The sequence below is a fragment of the Nyctibius grandis genome, chromosome 2 (genome assembly GCF_013368605.1).
Source record: "Nyctibius grandis isolate bNycGra1 chromosome 2, bNycGra1.pri, whole genome shotgun sequence".
NCBI lineage: Eukaryota > Metazoa > Chordata > Aves > Nyctibiiformes > Nyctibiidae > Nyctibius > Nyctibius grandis.
This window is the reverse complement of record NC_090659.1, coordinates 126,086,817-126,105,949: the sequence shown is the minus strand read 5'-3', so window position 1 is coordinate 126,105,949 and position 19,133 is coordinate 126,086,817. Positions and strand designations below refer to the sequence as shown.

The 19,133-nt window shown below is 53.3% G+C and overlaps 2 protein-coding genes across 3 annotated transcripts; one reads left to right on the top strand and one right to left on the bottom strand.

Moving 5' to 3' along the window:
- Positions 1–195: 195 nt before the first annotated feature.
- On the bottom strand, positions 196–15,813 carry PAAF1 (proteasomal ATPase associated factor 1). Of its 2 annotated transcripts, XM_068419090.1 has the most exons (12): positions 15,740–15,813; positions 15,615–15,655; positions 14,875–14,978; positions 14,376–14,465; positions 8,683–8,781; positions 7,807–7,957; positions 6,247–6,441; positions 5,817–5,908; positions 4,014–4,129; positions 2,288–2,370; positions 1,527–1,609; positions 196–641 (listed from the first exon to the last, which is right to left on the bottom strand). In XM_068419090.1, the coding sequence occupies exons 1-12, from the start codon at positions 15,784–15,786 to the stop codon at positions 564–566; spliced, it is 1,179 nt and encodes a 392-aa protein (XP_068275191.1). In that variant the 5' UTR covers positions 15,787–15,813; the 3' UTR covers positions 196–563. The 2 variants fall into 2 exon arrangements, with proteins under 2 accessions (XP_068275191.1, XP_068275201.1); XM_068419100.1 differs by lacking the exons at positions 14,875–14,978; positions 15,740–15,813.
- Positions 15,814–15,854: 41 nt separating this feature from the next.
- Positions 15,855–18,507, top strand: COA4 (cytochrome c oxidase assembly factor 4 homolog). Its single transcript, XM_068419285.1, has 2 exons — positions 15,855–15,962; positions 18,074–18,507. Exon 2 carries the CDS (start codon positions 18,086–18,088, stop codon positions 18,350–18,352), a length of 267 nt encoding a protein of 88 aa, XP_068275386.1. The 5' UTR covers positions 15,855–15,962; positions 18,074–18,085; the 3' UTR covers positions 18,353–18,507.
- Positions 18,508–19,133: the final 626 nt, after the last annotated feature.

The following is a 19,133-nucleotide window of genomic DNA, read 5'->3' as shown; positions in this document are numbered from 1 at the left end:
TGCTATGGCGGCCCTCGTTGCTATGGCGACGGCGGGACAGGCGGCACTTCCGGTCCCTGCCCGCGCGGGGCACGATGGGAGTTGTAGTTCTCCCCACGCACTTCCGGCCTCTGCCCAGGCCCAGGCCTGACCCCTTTATTTTTTTTCTAAAAGAAAAAATAACTTTTCTTGGAAAATTTCGCTTCCACACAGGTGTTATCAAAAGCAGCCGCTTTATTTCAGTCAGTGCTGTGATACAGACACCTCCATCGCACCCCACCCCCAATTTATTCTTAATTTTTTCCCCTAAAAACGGCAGGTTTTCAGCAGTGGAAAAAGAAAAAAAAACAACACGGTTGCAACACAAGATCCTCTCTAACGCCTCACAGCCACTCTCCAAATTAAAAATTATCAAAGTTGTGTTGTAGTAAGAAACAGTACCTGTCACCAAACCCCTCTGTACAGAGCCCGGCTGTCACAACAGCCTCAAACTTCTATATACACCTCTCGAAGCACCGTGCAGGAAAATGAGCTTGGAAAAGCTATTTCAATGCGTCTCTCTGCTATTCGGCTGATCTAAACGCTTAAAGGTCAGAAAGTTGGTATCTCCTCACTATGCCGTCTCTGCAGCACGTGTAAATTTGCTTCTCCCAAAAAGCCACCTGAAAAAGAGTGGGAAAAAAAGCAGTATTTAAGCACGGTATCTCTCAAGCGACAGTAAAGAGTAAAATTCTGGCAGTTATTTAGAGATCAACTTTCCTTTTGGACTTTTACAGAGGGAAGAGGAGGTGAGTGTCCCCTGAAAGGGCATTAGCAGGTTTAAAGGACAGCTCAAGGTTTCACCAGGAGCTCAGGGAGCAGGTAAGTGCTCACACGAGGGTTCTTCTCTTAGACCCAAAAGAGAAAATGACTTTTCTCACACCTTTCTCATGTTTTGCTCACGCCAATGAGTTGTGCAGGTCCAATCTCAGCCTCCGTGTCAGGCCGAGTGTTACCCTCGAGGGTGTGTGTTGGCTAGGAGAGGGGGAAACCGGACCGCAGAGCTGGAATGGGTTAAAAACAAAAGCTAATTTCCACCAGCGGCACCAGGATGAGAGCCCAGGGAACCTGATCTGTGCAGCTGTTGTGTTTCCAGACGCCTCACAAGACCCACTTTCTGGTCTGGAGTCACCAGAGGACAAGAGAAGACAGGCAGCACTGCAAAGCCAGCTGCTGCTTTTACCCCCATGATCTTCCAAGCACAATTAATTCACATTTCTTTACAGAAACACAGCTTTGCCAGAGCTACTCCAACCACCAAGCTACTCCACTGCTTCAGTTTCGCTCCTGCACGATGGAGATAATGCCAGCGTGTACCACAGAGGATTTGTTGATGCAAAAATATTAAGATTATTCAACTAGAAAAAAAAAAAAATGAGCTTAAAAGTCAACTGTGTGAAGGAACCTGTCGTGCACGCTGACAAATCCCGAGATAAAGGCAGCTGCCTGCCACCTGGCATCACCTTCCCCTACACCTTTTATCTTGGGTGATACGCCATGTTCCTCACCTTGTACACGGGGTCGCAGTCAGCTTCTGTGAGATCGAGGACATAATCGAGGTCTTGCTGAATGATAAAGCAGGTTCCATCACCTACATGATCAGAAGAGATACCAAGCAAGGAAGGAACATCAGCCAATTAGTGAGGAAACAGCCTCAAGTTGCACCAGGGTAAGTTTACATTGGATATTAGGGAAAATGTCTTCACCAAAAGGGTTGTCAAGCACTGGCACAGGCTGCCCAGGGCAGTGGTGGAGTCCCCATCCCTGGAGGGATTTAAAAGCCGTGTAGATGTGGTGCTGAGGGACATGGGTTAGTGGTGGCCTTGGCAGTGCTGGGTTAATGGTTGGGCTTGATGATCTTAAAGGTCCTTTCCAACCAAAACGATTCTGTGATTCTATGAAATAAGCCGTGCTCTTAATTACAAACAGGCACTAACAGGTCCATCAGAAACACCTGATCACAGGGTATGAAGCCCCCAGGAAGAGGGAAACACACTGTGAAGATGTCAGAGAGATGGGAAAAGGCTCTAACAGTTGAAAGGCACCTTGGAGGCCCTGTTTTGGAGGAACACGGCAGAGGTGGGGGGTGGAAATCACAAGGCAAAAAGCAACCATGCAATACTACATCCCCCTTTTGCCACGCACACTGTCCAGCTCTCTTCTACAAGGTAGCCAGCGTTTGTACGTAAAGAGGGCAACACCCAGAGAGCACAAACCTCCTCGATTCGATTCTACAATTTCTACTGGCACAACACAGCACTTGAGTTACCTTGGCTGGCAATAAATCCATCTCGGTACGAGAGCAGCAAAAGCACTGGTGCTCCTGATCTGTGGATGACCTGGATTGGAGCACTAGAAAGAGAGGCAGAAACAAGGGATGAGTATTATGGTGTATAGTCAAGAGCCCATTCCAAGGGGTAAACACTGAAAGAAGAATGTGAGCTTGTGGTTAAAAGATATGTGAGGAGAACATACATACATGGGGAGTTGATCAGTGGTTAGCAGAGAGTCTCTGTCACAGAATCCCAGACTGGTTGGGGCTGGAAGGGACCTCTGGAGATCATCCAGTCCAACCCCCTGCCAAAGCAGGGTCACCCACAGCACGTTGCACAGGATCGTGTCCAGGTGGATTTTGAATATCTCCAGAGAAGGAGACTCCGCCCCTCCCTGGGCAGCCTGTGCCAGGGCTCTGGCACCGTCAAAGGAAAGAAGTTTTTCCTCATATTCAGATGGAACTTCCCATGTTTCAGTTTGTGCCCATTGCCCCTTGTCCTGTCGCTGGGCACCACTGAGAAGAGACTGGCCCCATCCCCTTGACACCCGCCCCTAAGGTATTTGTAAGCATTGATAAGATCCCCCTCAGTCTGCTCTTCTCCAGCTGAACAGCCCCAGGTCCCTCAGCCTCTCCTCGTAGCAGAGATGCTCCAGCCCTCTGACCATCTTTGTAGCCCTCCGCTGTCCTCTAGAAGCAGACAGAAGTCAGCACTTTTTCCTGCAGATGTTGCCACAGGATGGAAATGGGAGTAAAGAGTTAGGTAGCAGGTGAACCCCAGCACGCCTCCATGGATTACAGACAGGGATTACCCTTACGAAGGCACAGACAAAAGCTTGGAGTTCATTAGTCTGACACTAATCAAAACCAACTCCGAGCAGCTCCCACCCTCAGCGACAGCTCAGTTGCAGTCCTGTGCTGGAGTGAGGATCAGGGTGAACGTTAGGAACCTACGAAGACACTCAGGTCTCACCACTGAAGGAAGAGGAAGGGGTTGTGCTTTTGGTGGGAGGAATACTGCTGCCATATATGTAGATAGATTTAGCAGAAAACTTCTTTATGTATGCAGATTATATATGATCACATAAATATTCATATATAACATAATATATAATGCAATACATGAACACGATTTTTATATATATTTTTAAAAAAAGCAGTAATCTGAGAGGTAAGGCTACGCCAAGAGCACCCCTGGTCATAGATCAAGACTGAAAAGCTTTTCAGAAACCAAGGAACCTGCACAGAGCCTACAGTCAGGGTGGACATTAGGAAGCATTTCTTCTCAGCAAGGGTCATTAGACACTGGAAGGGGCTGCCCAGGGAGGTGGTGGAGTCACCATCTCTGGAGGGGTTTAAGAAAAGACTGGACATGGCACTTAGTGCCCTGGTCTAGTTGCCATGGTGGTGTCAGGGCAATGGTTGGACTCGATGATCCCAGAGGGCTCTTCCAACCTCATTGATTCTGTGATTCTGTCTTTTAGGAGGCACTTTCCAGACAACATCCCATCAGATCACCAACACAAGCAAGAATATCCTCCCCAGTGCTCCACAGGAAAAAGAAACACCCACAGGAGGCTCAGCAGCTCACGGTGCCACGGCTTGGGCTGTATCCACCCTTCAGAAGGGGCACTGTCAGCCAGCACTCTCAATCTGGCTCTCTTTCTCAGCCCAAAAAACTCATTATTGTTTAAATACTTGCAGCCCCGGGGCACTCACTCACTTTGTGTTTCTCACATCCAGCTGATATATGTTCCCATCCTGAGTCCCAGCTAGGATATAGGTACTTGAGAGGAACGTGCAGCAGTTGAAGGCATCTGATCCGATGAAGAGGAACACCTGGGAATACAGGAGCAAACTCAAGTGTCAGACGCTTACAGATGAGGACACAGGACACCCAGGAGAAGGAAGCAATAATTTATGTAGAAGAGACTAGAGTGGCTTCCATGAGTCACGGCACAAAGTGGCAAACCCAGAGCTAGGTTAGTAACCCCTCACCTCTGTCTTCTTGGTTTCAACAACATGCACATCGCTATTCTTTTCAGTCCCTCACATCTCATCTCGGCCACAGCAATATAAAATTAATAATAACGTTTCATTTGCTCTTTTTACCATACCTGAAAGCACAAAGATGGGGTAAGGCATCTTAGAATCATAGAATAGAATCATAGAATGGTTTTGGTTGGAAAGGACCTTTAAGATCATCAAGTCCAACCGTTAACCCAGCACTGCCAAGACCACCACTAACCCATGGCCCTCAGCACCACATCTACACGGCTTTTAAATCCCCCCACAGATGGGGACTCCACCACTGCCCTGGGCAGCCTGTGCCAGTGCTTGACAACCCTTTCAGGGAAGACATTGTCCCTGATCTCCAATCTAAACCTCCCCTGGCACAACTTGAGGCTGTTTCCTCTTGTCCTATCACTTGTTACCTGGGAGAAGAGACCAACCCGCACCTTGCTACACCCTCCTTTCACGCAGTTCTAGAGGGAGGGGATTCTGCCCCTCTGCTCCGCTCTCGGGAGACCCCCCCCTGCAGTGCTGCGTCCAGCTCTGGGGCCCCCAACACAAGAAGGACACGGAGCTGTTGGAGCGAGTCCAGAGGAGGCCATGGAGATGCTCAGAGGGCTAGAGCCCCTCTGCTCTGGAGACAGGCTGAGAGAGCTGGGGCTGTTCAGCCTGGAGAAGAGAAGGCTCCAGGGAGACCTTCTAGCACCTTCCAGTACCTGAAGGGGCTACAGGAAAGCTGAAGAGGGGCTTTTTACAAGGGCATGGAGTGACAGGATGAGGGGGAACAGTTTTAAACTGAAAGAGGAGAGATTGAGATGAGATCTTAGGAAGAAATTCTTGGCTGTGAGGGCGGTGAGACACTGGCCCAGGCTGCCCAGAGAAGCTGTGGGTGCCCCCTCCCTGGCAGTGTTCAAGGCCAGGTTGGATGGGGCTTGGAGCAACCTGGTCTGGTGGAAGGTGTCCCTGCCCGTGGCAGGGGGTTGGAACTAGATGGTCTTTAAGGTCCCTTCCAACCCAAACCAGTCTGTGATTCTATTAAATTTTACTTCATTCACAGATCTGCTTTGCCATCTTTAATCCCGTAGGACAATTAGTGAGCAAGTCTTATTCCTCAAACCCCCAAATACAACTCTGGCCAGTAGGAAGGAGAAAAAGCGTCACTTTATTTACCAGGTTTGAGTCTCTCCTCCACAGAACACATATGGGGGAGAACACTGCAGTGTGGGACCTCAGCCAAAGGCAGGCAGATCAGCCCTCCCCTGCCTCCAGCCTGCTTCTGTCCCTTTATGTGCCATGTGGTGAACCACACCAGGGGAATGGAACGGGATTAACACTAACCAGTTCACCTATCCAGGTTAGTTTTAACCTCAGCCCGGTGCTCTGCACTGTCACGAGAATGGTGGCTTACAAACCGAGGAGCTGCTGCGGCAGACTGATGCCTCCAAGCCCATTTTACAGCAGCATCTCAGAGCACTCTCCCAAGCAGATATTTTTGACAGTCTCAGACTCTTACCGGCTGCCTGCTCTGCAGTCCCACTCCTTCAAGCTTCTTGTCTTCTCGAGCCAGCAGTAGGATTTTCCCTTCTGTCCCAATCTCACGTTCACCTGACAAAAGGACAACAGGTAATTCCAGCAGTGGGTACGCAACAAATCTTGATGGTACCAAAACCTGACAGTTTGGATCTGTAACAGCATTCCTCCGTACCCTAAGACACCAGATGCAGTGAGGCAGGCCAGTAAGCAAAGAGATCCCAGTCTTAAACTGCTTGAGAAGCCTCAATTTCTCCACAGGACTGCAGTGCTCTGTTCTGGTGACCCCAGCTCCCTTCCCTAGGTGGTACAAGGGCACACAGCAGCATGCCACGCACTCAGGATTATTGGTGACAAACCTAAGCAGGATGGGACAGGGGAATGAAGATGAATTTTAAGAGAAAGATCCTTACTAGGAGCTTTTTCAGGCGTGCCCAGGTTCAGCGAGTTGTCAGCAGTGCCCACAGCAATGCCGTTGACAGGAGAGCCACAGTCAGCGATGACACCCAGACAGGCGGATTTTCCACAGTCCCAGAGACGGGCAGTCCCGTCCCGAGAGCAGGAAAGGACATTTCTTCCCCGCTCCACAATGGCAGTGTCCAAAATACCTGCATCAAAGCAAAGGCTGTGTTCAGACAGACAGCATGGCAGGCAGACAGAGAAAACATCCCATTTCCCAAGGCAAACTCAACTACAAGCCCCAAGGCACCGTCCCCAGAGCGTCACCAGTCACACACAGAGCCAGTGTGCGTGGGGTGCAAGGTGGGGCAGGGAGCCACGGCATCTAGGAAGAGGTGTGTGTGGAAGGCAGCAGCTCCCAGCAAACCACACAGAGTGGGAGCCACCACCCGGCACAAAGGCAAGATATTACCAGGAAAATTATCGGCAACACCTCGCCTCAGGCTGAGCTGATACCCCAGCTGCTGCCGAGTTTCTACCTCCAAAATTAACCTCTGACTTGGGCAGGAAACAGTCTGGCCCAGCACTCTTATTGGTAGAAGGTTTAATTGATGCTTTCCCTACAGGAGCAGTCATTAAACAAGCTGAAATGACAGGATAAGCCAAGCAAACAGGCTACAGCAGTTTGGGCTGCAGTTATAAGCAGTGAAAAAGTAAACTTCAGAGTTGGGAAGTTTGTTCTGACCTGGGGGTCAGATAATTTGGGGCAGGGTTTTGGGTATCTAATGCCACATCCACAACTCACTTGGACTTGCTCATGATCACCCAAGTGTTCAAGTTGGCATCCCTTAGGACAAGACAGCATCACCAGCCACCGTGCTCGGGGCCAGGTGTAAACAGGAATCAAACAGGAGCCTCCTTAAGCATTACATATAAATCCACACCGCTTCTGAACGAGGGCTCCTGGAAACCAAAGCTTCTTTCCAGAGATTAACAGAGGCTCTGTCCAGAAATTGCTTCAACCACAGCTCTCAGGAACCTTTCTGGGTAGCTCATTTTTCACCCCTGGCAGTTCTCTAGGACTAAGCCAGTGTCAACTGGAGGAGTTTGTAGTGTGGACCCTGAACAGTGTTCAACTCACCACATAAGGTGGTCAGTGCATCCTCTACGTGAGGACACAAGGAGGGTGAAGAATTTACTCTCATTTTCAGCAGCAAGATCATCAGCAGGGGCAGAGCTGAACATCTGCCCTCGGTACAAGGGTGAACAAGCTTATTCCACCCCTTCTTAAGAAATAATCACTTAAGCATCCTCGCAGCTGCTCTTGCTGTGCCTTACTCACTTTCAACAGTGAGTAATGGAGAAAACACAGGTGAGAGAAACCATTTCAGCTGTCTAATAGAGCAACTACTCATCTTTTTATTCAAGTTCTGGGAGCTTGAAAAAGATCCTCTGGACATCTGAGACAAACGCACAGTACGAAGCGCAGGAGGCTGGTGACAACGTTAGCCCTCGGGTGCAACACAATTATACCCACGGCAGATGAAGCATTTTAAAGGCTAAGCACTCTGTACCTCCTTTGTGACCTTTAAATGTTACTACGCAGCTGGCATCTTCTGCTGACCAGATCTTGAGCTGGGCATCCATTCCCCCACTCAGAACCACGAGGCCCGATGGGAAAAACCTGCAACAATTCACATCATACACATGGCCTTCCAATTGTCTCTGGAAAAACAAAGAACTACGTGCTAGTTCCATTGTTATCACCCTTACGCCGAGCAATTTTTGAGCTATGACACTGGAAAACTTGATGTTCCCATGTGGGCAGAGGATTAAGCTCAAATCCTCTGGGTTTGTGTTCCTGCAATGGACTTGTCTGAATTTGAGGCAGTCAAAGAGTTAGCAGGTACACTTTGGGCCTCCCTCTGCCACTTGAGGAGGTAATTATATCGCAAAGGATACTACATTTGTGTCTAATAACAGGTTAAATGTCTTTATCCTCTGTCAAAACAAGCAGCTGACAGGTCAAGCTCCAAGAAACACCTTCATTGGGGAGGCAGCTAGCCGTGATGTGGTTAATCCATCGCAGGCAGGAGTCTTTCTCCTCACCTCTTCTCTAATGCAGAAGAAATTCAGTGCTTGTACCACGCAGGTTAGGAGCTGTCAGTCACCTTCTGCACTCTAGCTGCCATTCCCAAGCACCCATTCTCATTTTCACCCTGGGACTCCTCTCTGGATTGCTGAGCATGATTTCCCTTGGGAGGTATCATGCTTTCCAACAGATTTGACTTCAAAGCTCCGAGATGTCACATTTCTATTAGCTTTTCATTCAAAAGCCAGATTCTTGCCCACCCTAGACCACAGCACATGGATAACCTGACCAAAATCATGGCCGAATGTCTTCAGTAATGTCACATACAAGGCACAACATCAAAGCTAAATGCTCTTACTCTTATTTCTCCATTCGCAGCCTGCCAGATTTTCATGGTCCCATCTGTGCTGGTAGACACACCAAGCCCTCCACCACTGGAAATATCAAGACAGGTAATCTGTAGGAGAGTAAAGAACACAAACATTAGTTTTATATGACCCCATGTATGGGTATTTCTGCTCAACAGCCTGACTGTGCTGGGGGAGACCTGCTAAGTACATCATGCAGTGCTACTCATAGAACCATAATAGACTGGTTTGGGTTGGAAGGGACCTTAAAGATCATCTAGTTCCAACCCCCCTGTCCACGGGCAGGCACACCTTCCACCAGACCAGGTTGCTCCAAGCCCCATCCAACCTGGCCTTGAACACTGCCAGGAAGGGGGCAGCCACAGCTTCTCTGGGCAACCTGGGCCACTGTCTCACCACCCTCACAGTCAAGAATTTTACTAATATCCCATCTCAATCTCCCCTCTTTCAGTTTAAAACTGTTCCCCCTCGTCCTGTCACTCCATGCCCTTGTAAAAAGCCCCTCTCCCACTTTCCTGCAGCCCCTTCAGGTACTGGAAGGTGCTAGAAGGTCTCCCCGGAGCCTTCTCTTCTCCAGGCTGAACAGCCCCAACTCTCTCAGCCTGTCTCCATAGCAGAGGGGCTCCAGCCCTCTGAGCATCTTCGTGGCCTCCTCTGGACTCGCTCCAACAGCTCCATGTCCTTCTTCTGTTGGGGGCCCCAGAGCTGGACACAGCACTGCAGGGGGGGTCTCCCGAGAGCGGAGCAGAGGGGCAGAATCCCCTCCCTCGCCCTGCTGGCCACGCTGCTGGGGATGCAGCCCAGGACACCGTTGGCTTTCTGGGTTGCCAGCGCACGTTGCCGGCTCATGGTGAGCTTCTCGTCACCCATCACCCCCAAGTCCTTCTCCTCAGGGCTGCTCTCAATCCATTCTCCGCCCAGCCTGGATTTGTGCTTGGGATTGCCCCGACCCACGTGCAGGACCTTGCACTTGGCCTTGTTGAACTCCATGCGGTTCGCACAGGCCCAGCTCTCCAGCCTGTCCAGGTCCCTCTGGATGCCATCCCTTCCCTCCAGCGTGTCACCGCACCGCACAGCTCGGTGTCATCCCAAACTTGCTGAGGGCGCGCTCAATCCCACTGTCCGTGTCGCCGACAGAGATGTTAAACAGGACTGGTCCCAGTACTGATCCCTGAGCAACGCCACTCGTCACTGGTCTCCGAGTCACTACCCAAGACACACTGCTGGACTCATTTAAAACACCCGACAGAGCCTCCATACTCCCAGCTAAGCAGCTTTAGCCTGACAATATCCTAACATTTAAGCAAGGATTTCACAGGCTTTCTCACCTCACCCTCACCCATTTTAAGATATTAATTAAGCCCTTAAGTAATCAAAAACTAAGTGGATCCCAAAGAGCAGGCTTTTTCTAGAGGACAAGATCAGCACAAAAAGAAATTCTCCCCAATTTATGTGTTTACACAAATTACTGCATTCCTCCTTCAATCTGCTGATCTAGGCTGCCTTGCAGCCAGGGCTCAGACAAGTTGGGGGACTGGAACCTGGCACGAAGCACCCCAGATTTCTTGTAATTGCCACCAAATCTGACAGAGAAATTGTTATTCTCTGCCCGTGACTCTGCAGAGATCTGCAAAGCAGGGAGAAAAGGAAATGCTGAGTCAGAAGCCTGCGAAGGCAGCAGTTGTAGTTCAGGTTTACCCCAGGTGAAGCAGAAATCTGGATTTTTCTAGCAACTCCTGCACACAACTAAGGAACTGAGCCAGGCTGTTCTGCACTAGCCCGAGACAACTGGCCAGCGTGAGGGCAGCCTGACTCACAAAGCCCACAAGACATTGTTTGAGGTATTTATGAAGCCTAAATTTGTTGAAAAGCTGACTCAAAACTAGTTCCTCATGCAGGCAAACTTCTCCCCCAGTCTGTCCCACTAAGGTACTAACAACTGCCTGATTTGCATAAACACTGGGAGACCTAATTAAAGAGATCAGATGTTGAGCTTATGTCCTTGTAAAAGGGGAGCCTTTCCCGTGACACCAGACATTATTGCTGCCTTCTGGGAAGGGTGGATGCATTTTAGGCGTGGATAAATGCAAAAAATAATAAAACTATCACAGCTACGTAGGGGAACAGCTCCGTTGTCTTGCAAGATTTTGGAGTCATGCTGTGTCACCTCCAAAAGCTTCCTAATGATTGCATTTGTATTCCATGGAGTAGAAGAAAATACTACAGTGGTAAAATCCACCGACAGAGAGGAGAGAGGCAGATCCACCATGAGAAATGGAGATCACAGTTCTGTTGTCACCCCAACCCTCACCACCACGACAAAGCACAGGTTCCTGGTCTTAACTTGCACTGTCCCTCAGTGAGCTTGAAGGTCCCAACCACCTGCTCAGGTGTGTAAGGGATGAGGCTGCTCATCTTCATCCCAGGCTTCAGATTAAATGCTTTTCTGAACAATTAACTATTCCCAAACTTTGTCGATCCTCCCCTAGCAGCCAGCCTGGAGAGAGAGCTGGATTTACTACCGTGTTCACAGGGAAACCCAAAGGTACGAGTAGATTGAGAGACTTTGCCAAGAAAGATGACAGCTAGAGGCCTGAGCTCATGCCCTCAGGCAGACCAAGTACATAACAGACAGCATCAATCTCCAGCTGTTTCCAGATGTTAAGGAGGATGTGCTATGGCATCCTATTGCTGCATGTGCATCAGCCAGGGCTGATGGGGACATGATATACCACACTTCAGTCGTAAATTCTCTTATCCAAGCAAGAGTGGGACCAAACTGCTCTGCTGAAAAGCTCTGATAGCTCAAATCACAGCTTATTTTAACAGGGTGCAGAATTTTGCACCAGCACAGGCTGGGGGTGACCTGCTGCAAAGCAGCTCTGCAGAGAAGGACCTGGGAGTTCTGGGGGACAACAAGTTCCCTGTGAGCCAACAATGTGCCCTGGGGGCCAGGAAGGCCAATGGTGTCCTGAGGTGCATGAGGAAGAGTGTGGGCAGCAGGTCGAGGGAGGTTCTCCTGCCCCTCTACACCACCCTGGTGAGGCCACACCTGGAGTAACTGTGGGCAGTTCTGGGCCCCCCAGTTCAAGAAAGACCAGGAACTACTGGAGAGAGTCCAGCAGAGGGGTACGGAGATGGTCAGAGGGCTGGAGCATCTCTGCTACGAGGAGAGACTGAGGGAGCTGGGGCTGTTCAGCTGGAGAAGAGCAGACTGAGGGGGGATCTTATCAATGCTCACAGATACCTTAGGGGGGGTGTCAAGGGGATGGGACCAGACTCTTCTCAGTGGTGCCCAGCGACAGGACAAGGGGCAACGGGCACAAACTGAACCATGGGAAGTTCCATCTGAATATGAGGAGGAACTTCTTTGCTGTGAGGGTGCCAGAGCCCTGGCACAGGCTGCCCAGGGAGGGGGGAGTCTCCTTCTCTGGAGATATTCAAACCCGCCTGGACACGACCCTGTGCAACGTGCTCTGGGTGACCCTGCTTTGGCAGAGGGTTGGACTGGGTGATCTCCAGAAGGCCCTTCCAACCCCAACCAGTCTGTGATCAATACTCAACCTCCACTTGAAAAAAAAATAATTGGGAATTAAAACAGGAATTGGAAGATTTAAATAAGAGCATGAGGTAACAGTTTAGCCATTACAACAGCCATTAAGTACATTTACTTACACATTGGCAATGTGAGAAATACACTGGTAACAGAGTGTCATTTTATAGAACAAACCGATCTGTGGTAATTTGCTCCCTAGTTAAAAAAAGCAGCTCGTGAAGGTCATTCAAGCAGGAACAAAAAGCCCCCCTGACCTCTGACATACCCTCAAACTTTCAGGAGGGGCATGTAAACAGGCAAGGCCAAGCACCAGTGCTCAGAAGAAGAGGCAGCAGGTAAAAAGAGTAACTGGAGCTTAGTCCACATTGGCTTTAAACTCATCTACATATTAATAGATCTTGCTTCAGCTGCTTTCCAGAGGAGAGATCTGCAGTGCAGCTTTGAACGTTGATTCCATTTATCACACAAAAGGGCAGCTGGGGACTCTTCAGTAGCACAAAGCTCAGAAGTGATTCACTTCTGTCTCTGGAGCTGCCTTACTGCCAAGCTCCATCCCTCAGCAGAGCTCTGCTTCCTCTTAAAACAGCTGGAGAGACACAGAATTGCCTTTCTGTCAAAAAGCACCTTGATTTATAGCACTTTTGAGCTTCACTAACACAGACTGACTTTTCAGCTGGGTTTATCACAACAATTTACTCAATAAATCATGAGACAAGTGTACTAAAACATCTCCAGGAGCCTTCAGGGGAATCCCTTTAGGGTAGCTGGCTGTACCTGCAGGCTACACACTCCCTAGTTTCTTGGATCATTTCCACGTAGGATTAAGTGTTCAGCAATGGACTACTTCCCAACAGAGCCAAGTTATGTGCTTCTCTTCAGTGAAGAAATGAAATTTCAGGTCAGGGTCAGCCCTTCTGTATCACTGTTCAGTGAGATGATCTACGTGTTGCAGCCCCAGACTGATGGGAGTGCAATAAGAGAGAAGATTATTCAGCCAAACGAGCAGGACTGCTTTTAAATAAGTGAGAAGTTCATGCAATTTATTTATTTTTTTAAATACAAGCCAGGCTTTTCTCATATCCAAATTCCTACCGGGTCAGGATGAGTTTATGCAACATTCAATTCCCAGAACCACCAACAGAAGTTCATATGGCAAATATCAGAGACAGACAAATTCATTGTCACCCTGTACTTGGCACTGGTGAGGCCACATCTCGAATCCTGTGTTCAGTTTTGGGCCCCTCACGGCAAGAAAGACCTTGAGGTGCTGGAGCGAGTCCAGAGAAGGGCAACGGAGCTGGTGAAGGGTCTGGAGCACAAGTGTGATGAGGAGCGGCTGAGGGACCTGGGGGGGTTTAGCCTGGAGAAAAGGAGGCTGAGGGGAGACCTTCTCGCTCTCTACAACTGCCTGAAAGGAGGGTGTAGCAAGGGGGGGTCGGTCTCTTCTCCCAGGTAACAAGTGACAGGACAAGAGGAAACGGCCTCAAATTGCCCCAGGGGAGGTTTAGATTGGAGATCAGGGACAATGTCTTCATGGAAAGGGTTGTCAGGCACTGGCACAGGCTGCCCAGGGCAGTGGTGGAGTCCCCATCCCTGGTGGGATTTAAAAGCCGTGTAGATGTGGTGCTGAGGGACATGGGTTAGTGGTGGCCTTGGCTGTGCTGGGTTAAGGGTTGGACTCGATGATCTTAGAGGTCCTTTCCAACCAAAACGATTCTGTGATTCGTTACATGGGAGCAAACAGCCACTTTAAACCAGGGATAGATTTGAACCAGACATATGAAGAGCTCAGCCTGGAACCTCTTCTTCCTATCTTGATTTTTGACACACTAACTCACACATCTTACTCCTTTACAGGGGGATCTATCACGGGCCTGAAGTGAGCAGAAATTACATCACTCCCAAGAAAACAGTCTAAAGAATTAGAGAGATTATTTTTGTGGGGGTGAACTCAACCAGGATCAAGTTTCCCGAGTTTCTCTGATCTGATTATGTTTTATTACCTAGTTCACACACGAAGTCATGCCACAGGCCACCCCTCAGAAGAGCACACAACAGTCACAGACACGTTGTGGAAGTTCACAGTCACTTCCAGTTATTCCCCACTCACTTTGCAAGGTTACTTACACTTTTCTGATGAATTCTACAAAAACTTGTGTACGGGGCCAGGAACTTTGTGGACACGTTTTCATGAGGACAAGAAATGAGAATGCTTTTCTAGAGGAGGAAAGAGAGGAGAAAAAAGAATTAGATGTGATGTTAGTCCTACCAAAACACAGAGGCTGCCGAGGTAGAACTACGATCTGGACCCGGCTGTGGTCTCTCACAGCCTGAAGACTGATGGAAGGTGCAGCATTGGGCTCGTTTCCTTACACCTCCTCAAGACCCAGGCCCTGGATGGCAAGGGATGGCCACTATGGCCTGGCCAGCCATGATACATGGCCCCCACCCAGCTGTGGGATGCTACAGACCAGCTCTGGGGTGCTGAGCAGGGTAAGGACCACGATATGTGCTAGTTCAGAACTACGCAGGGGACTGGGCGACAGCTTCACGCTGCTGTTTAAGAGCATCGTCCCTTCACGCACAAAAGGCGGTTGCCAACCCCCGCGCCCCCGAGCCCTGGCACCTTGGTGACTTCCCCAACCACGAAGCCCTCGGAGGCAGCAATGTCAGGGACACCCTCGGTGCTGAGCCCGCGGCGGGTCAGGCTGCCGTACAGGGTCGGCTTCCCTGTGGGGAGAGCAGCCATCAGCTCAGCCACCTCTCAGACACCAGACTCCCCACCTCAGCTCACTTTCCTCTCACCCCCTCCTAACCCACAGAGCTCCTCCAACCACCCTCACACCCCCTCCTAACCCACAGGGCATCCTCCAACCTCCCTCACCCCCTCCTAACCCACAGAGCACCCCCCAACCTCCCTCGCCCCCTCCTAACCCACAGGGCACCCCCTCAACCTCCCTCACCCCCTCCTAACCCACAGAGCACCCCCCAACCTCCCTCCCCCCCTTCCTAACCCACAGGGCACCCCCCAACCTCCCTCCCCCCCTTCCTAACCCACAGGGCACCCCCCAACCTCCCTCCCCCCCTTCCTAACCCACAGGGCACCCCCCAACCTCCCTCACCCCTCCTAACTCACAGGGCACCCCCCAACCTCCCTCACCCTCCCTAACCCACAGGGCACCCCCCAGCCTTCCTCACCCCCTCCTAACCCACAGGGCCCCTGCAACAGCTCCCACCCCTCCTAACCCACAGGGCACTCCCCAACCTCCCTCACCCCCTCCTAACCCACAGGGCTCCCTCCAGCCCCTCAGACACCGCCCTCAACCCGCCTCCCTCCGAGGCCTCCGCAGGCCCCTCAGCACTCACCAGGGCTCCGGCAGCTCAGCCAGGCCTCGCCCTCGTCCCTCCTGCGAAGAGAAAGAGCCGCGGTAAATGCGGGGCGGGGGAAGGGGCCCGGGGCCGGGGAAGGGGCCCGGCAGGGCCGTACCCACCTCAGCGCTTGGCTCCAGTCGCTCTGGATGCGCAGCGTGGCCGCCATCTTACCGGGGCATCCACATCCCCTTCCGCCTCCTTCCTTCCCATCAACCCCCGCGGGGCGGAAGCGGAAGTGGGAAAGCGCCCTCCAATGAGCGAGCGCTCTCGCCGCCACGCCCCGCCCCGGCAGTGCCTTTCTTGTCGCCAGCCTTAAAGGGGCCGCGCTGCTCTGCGGGGCAGGTACGGGGGGGCTGCGTACAGTATCGGGGGGGTAGGGAGGGTGCTGGGCACCCATGGGTGGGGTAGGGTGCATAGGGGGTGATGGACACCCATGGAGGCGGCATGAGAGGTGCTGTGGGTGCTGTGAGCACCCATGGGTGGGGATAAGGTGCGTGGGGGGGTGCTGGGCACCCATGGGTGGGGGTAAGGTGCGGGGGGGGTGCTGGGCACCCATGGGGGGGGTGTGTGAGGGGTGATGGGCACCCATGGGTGGGGGTAAGGTGCGGGGGGAAGGCTGGGCACCCATGGGTGAGGGTAAGGTGCGGGGGGGGGTGCTGGGTACGCATGGGGGGGTGCATGGGGGTGCTGGGCACACATGGAGGCGGCATGAGGGGTGCTGTGGGTGCTCTGAGCACCAGTGGGGGGTAGGGGGGTGCTGGGCACCCATGGGTGGGGGTAAGGTGCGGGGGGGGTGCTGGGCACCCATGGGTGGGGTAGGGTGCATAGGGGGTGATGGACACCCATGGGTGGGGGTAAGGTGCGGGGGGGAGGCTGGGCACCCATGGGGGGGTGTGAGGGGTGCTGGGCACCCATGGGTGAGGGTAAGGTGCGGGGGGGGGTGCTGGGTACGCATGGGGGGGTGCATGGGGGTGCTGGGCACACATGGAGGCGGCATGAGGGGTGCTGTGGGTGCTCTGAGCACCAGTGGGGGGTAGGGGGGTGCTGGGCACCCATGGGTGGGGGTAGGGTGCATGGGGGAGGTGCTGAGCACCCATGAGGGGGTGCGTGGGGGGTGATGGGCACCCATGGGTGGGGGTAAGGTGCATGGGGGGTGATGGGCACCCATGGGGCGGCATAAGGGGTGCTGTGGGTGCTCTAAGCATCCTTGGGGGGTAGGGAGGTGCTGGGCACCCATGGGTGAGGGTAAGGTGCATGGGGGGTGCTGGGCACTCATGGAGGAGGCATGAGGGGTGCTGTGGGTGCTCTGAGCACCCATGGGGAGTAGGGGTGTGCTGGGCACCCATGGGTGGGGGTAAGGTGCATGGGGGGTGATGGGAACCCATGAGGGGGTGCGTGGGGGGTGATGGGCACCCATGTGGGGGGTGATGGGCACCCATGGGTGGGGGTAAGGTGCATGGGGGTGATGGGAACCCATGGGGGGTGCTTGGGGTTGATGGGCACCGGTGGGGGGGTGAGTGGGAGGTGCTGAGCACCCATGGGTGGGGGTAAGGTGCATGGGGGGTGATGGGCACCCATGGGGGGGGGGGGGGCATAAGGAGTGCTGTGGGTGCTCTAAGCATCCGTGGGGGGTAGGGAGGTGCTGGGCACCCATGGGTGAGGGTAAGGTGCATGGGAGGTGCTGGGCACCCATGGAGGGGGCATGAGGGGTGCTGTGGGTGCTCTGAGCACCCATGGGGAGTAGGGGTGTGCTGGGCACCCATGGGTGGGGGTAAGGTGCATGGGGGGTGATGGGAACCCATGGGGGGGTTGCTTGGGGTTGATGGGCACCCATGGAGGGGTACATGGGGGGTACTGGGCACCCATAGGTTGGGGTAAGGTGCATGGAGGGTGCTGGGCACACATGGGGGGGTAAGGTGCATGGGGGGTGATGGGCACCCATGGGTGGGAGTAAGGTGCATGGGGGGTGATGGGAACCCATGAGGGGGTTGCTTGGGGTTGATGGGCACCCATGGAGAGGTACGTGGGGGGTGCTGGGCACCCATAGGTGGGGTAAGGTGCATGGGGGGTGATGGGCACCCATGGAGGGGGCATGAGGGGTGCTGTGGGTGCTCTGAGCACCCATGGGGAGTAGGGGTGTGCTGGGCACCCATGGGTGGGGGTAAGGTGCATGGGGAGTGCTGGACACCCATGGCAGGGGTAGGGGATGGGCACCCATGGGGGTGATGGGGCTGCGTTGGGGGGGTGCATGGAGTGTATGGGGGCACCCATGGGGGCACGGAGGGTGCCAGGCACCCACAGGGGCGTGGGATGAGGGTGCAGAGTGTGCTGAGCACCCATGGAGGTACGCGGGTGCTGGGCACCCTCGGGGGTGCCCCCCAAGAAGGGGGCAGTGACCCTCGCAGGCCTCTCGAGGGGAAGGCAGCGCCCTAACGCCTGCCGCCTCCCCGCAGGCCGCCTCGGCGATGGCGAGGCCCGGCCACGCCTGGAACCGTCCGTCGGTGGAGGAAGATGAGGATGAGGAGGACCCGCTGGACGCCATGATCTCGCGCACGGGCTGCGCGGCGCAGCACCGGGAGCTGCAGGAGTGCATGGCGGCGCGGCAGGACTGGCGGCACTGCCAGGCCCAGGTCCGGGCTTTCGGCGAGTGCATGGCCCGGCGGCAGCGGGCCCAGGAGCCGCGGCGGGCGGCCGGCTCACGCCAAGCCCACCCCGCGCCCACCGGGGACTGAGATCACCGGGGACCCCGGCACCGCCCACCGCGGGCACCCCAGGAACGGGGCGGCTGCACCATTTGGCCCTTTTTTCTTGGGTTAGTTTTGATTCCAGCGGGTGGATGTGCCAACGCTACGTGGTTGGGAAATTAAATCTGGTGGTTTTCAGCGTCCTGGCTGAAGCGTTCGTCTCCGTCTGCGTCGCCGGGGATAACTGGGAGGCCTGTGTCTAGCGGAGTCCCTCAAGGGTCGGTACTGGGACCAGTTCTATTCAATATATTCATTAATGACTTGGATGAGGGATTAGAGTGCACTGTCAGCAAGTTCGCTGATGACACCAAACTGGGAGGAGTGGCTGACACCCCAGGAGGCTGCGCAGCCATTCAGAGAGACCTGGACAGGCTGGAGAGTTGGGCGGGGAGAAATTTAATGAACTATAACAAGGGCAAGTGTAGAGTCCTGCATCTGGGCAAGAACAACCCCATGTACCAGTACAAGTTGGGGGCAGACCTGTTGGAGAGCAGCGGAGGGGAAAGGGACCTGGGGGTCCTAGTGGACAGCAGGATGGCCATGAGCCAGCAGTGTGCCCTTGTGGCCAAGAAGGCCAATGGCATCCTGGGGTGGATTAGAAGGGGGGTGGTCAGCAGGTCGAGAGAGGTTCTCTTCCCCCTCTACTCTGCCCTGGTGAGGCCGCATCTGGAATATTGTGTCCAGTTCTGGGCCCCTCAGTTCAAGAAGGACAGGGAACTGCTAGAGAGAGTCCAGCGCAGAGCCACGAAGGTGATGAAGGGGGTGGAAC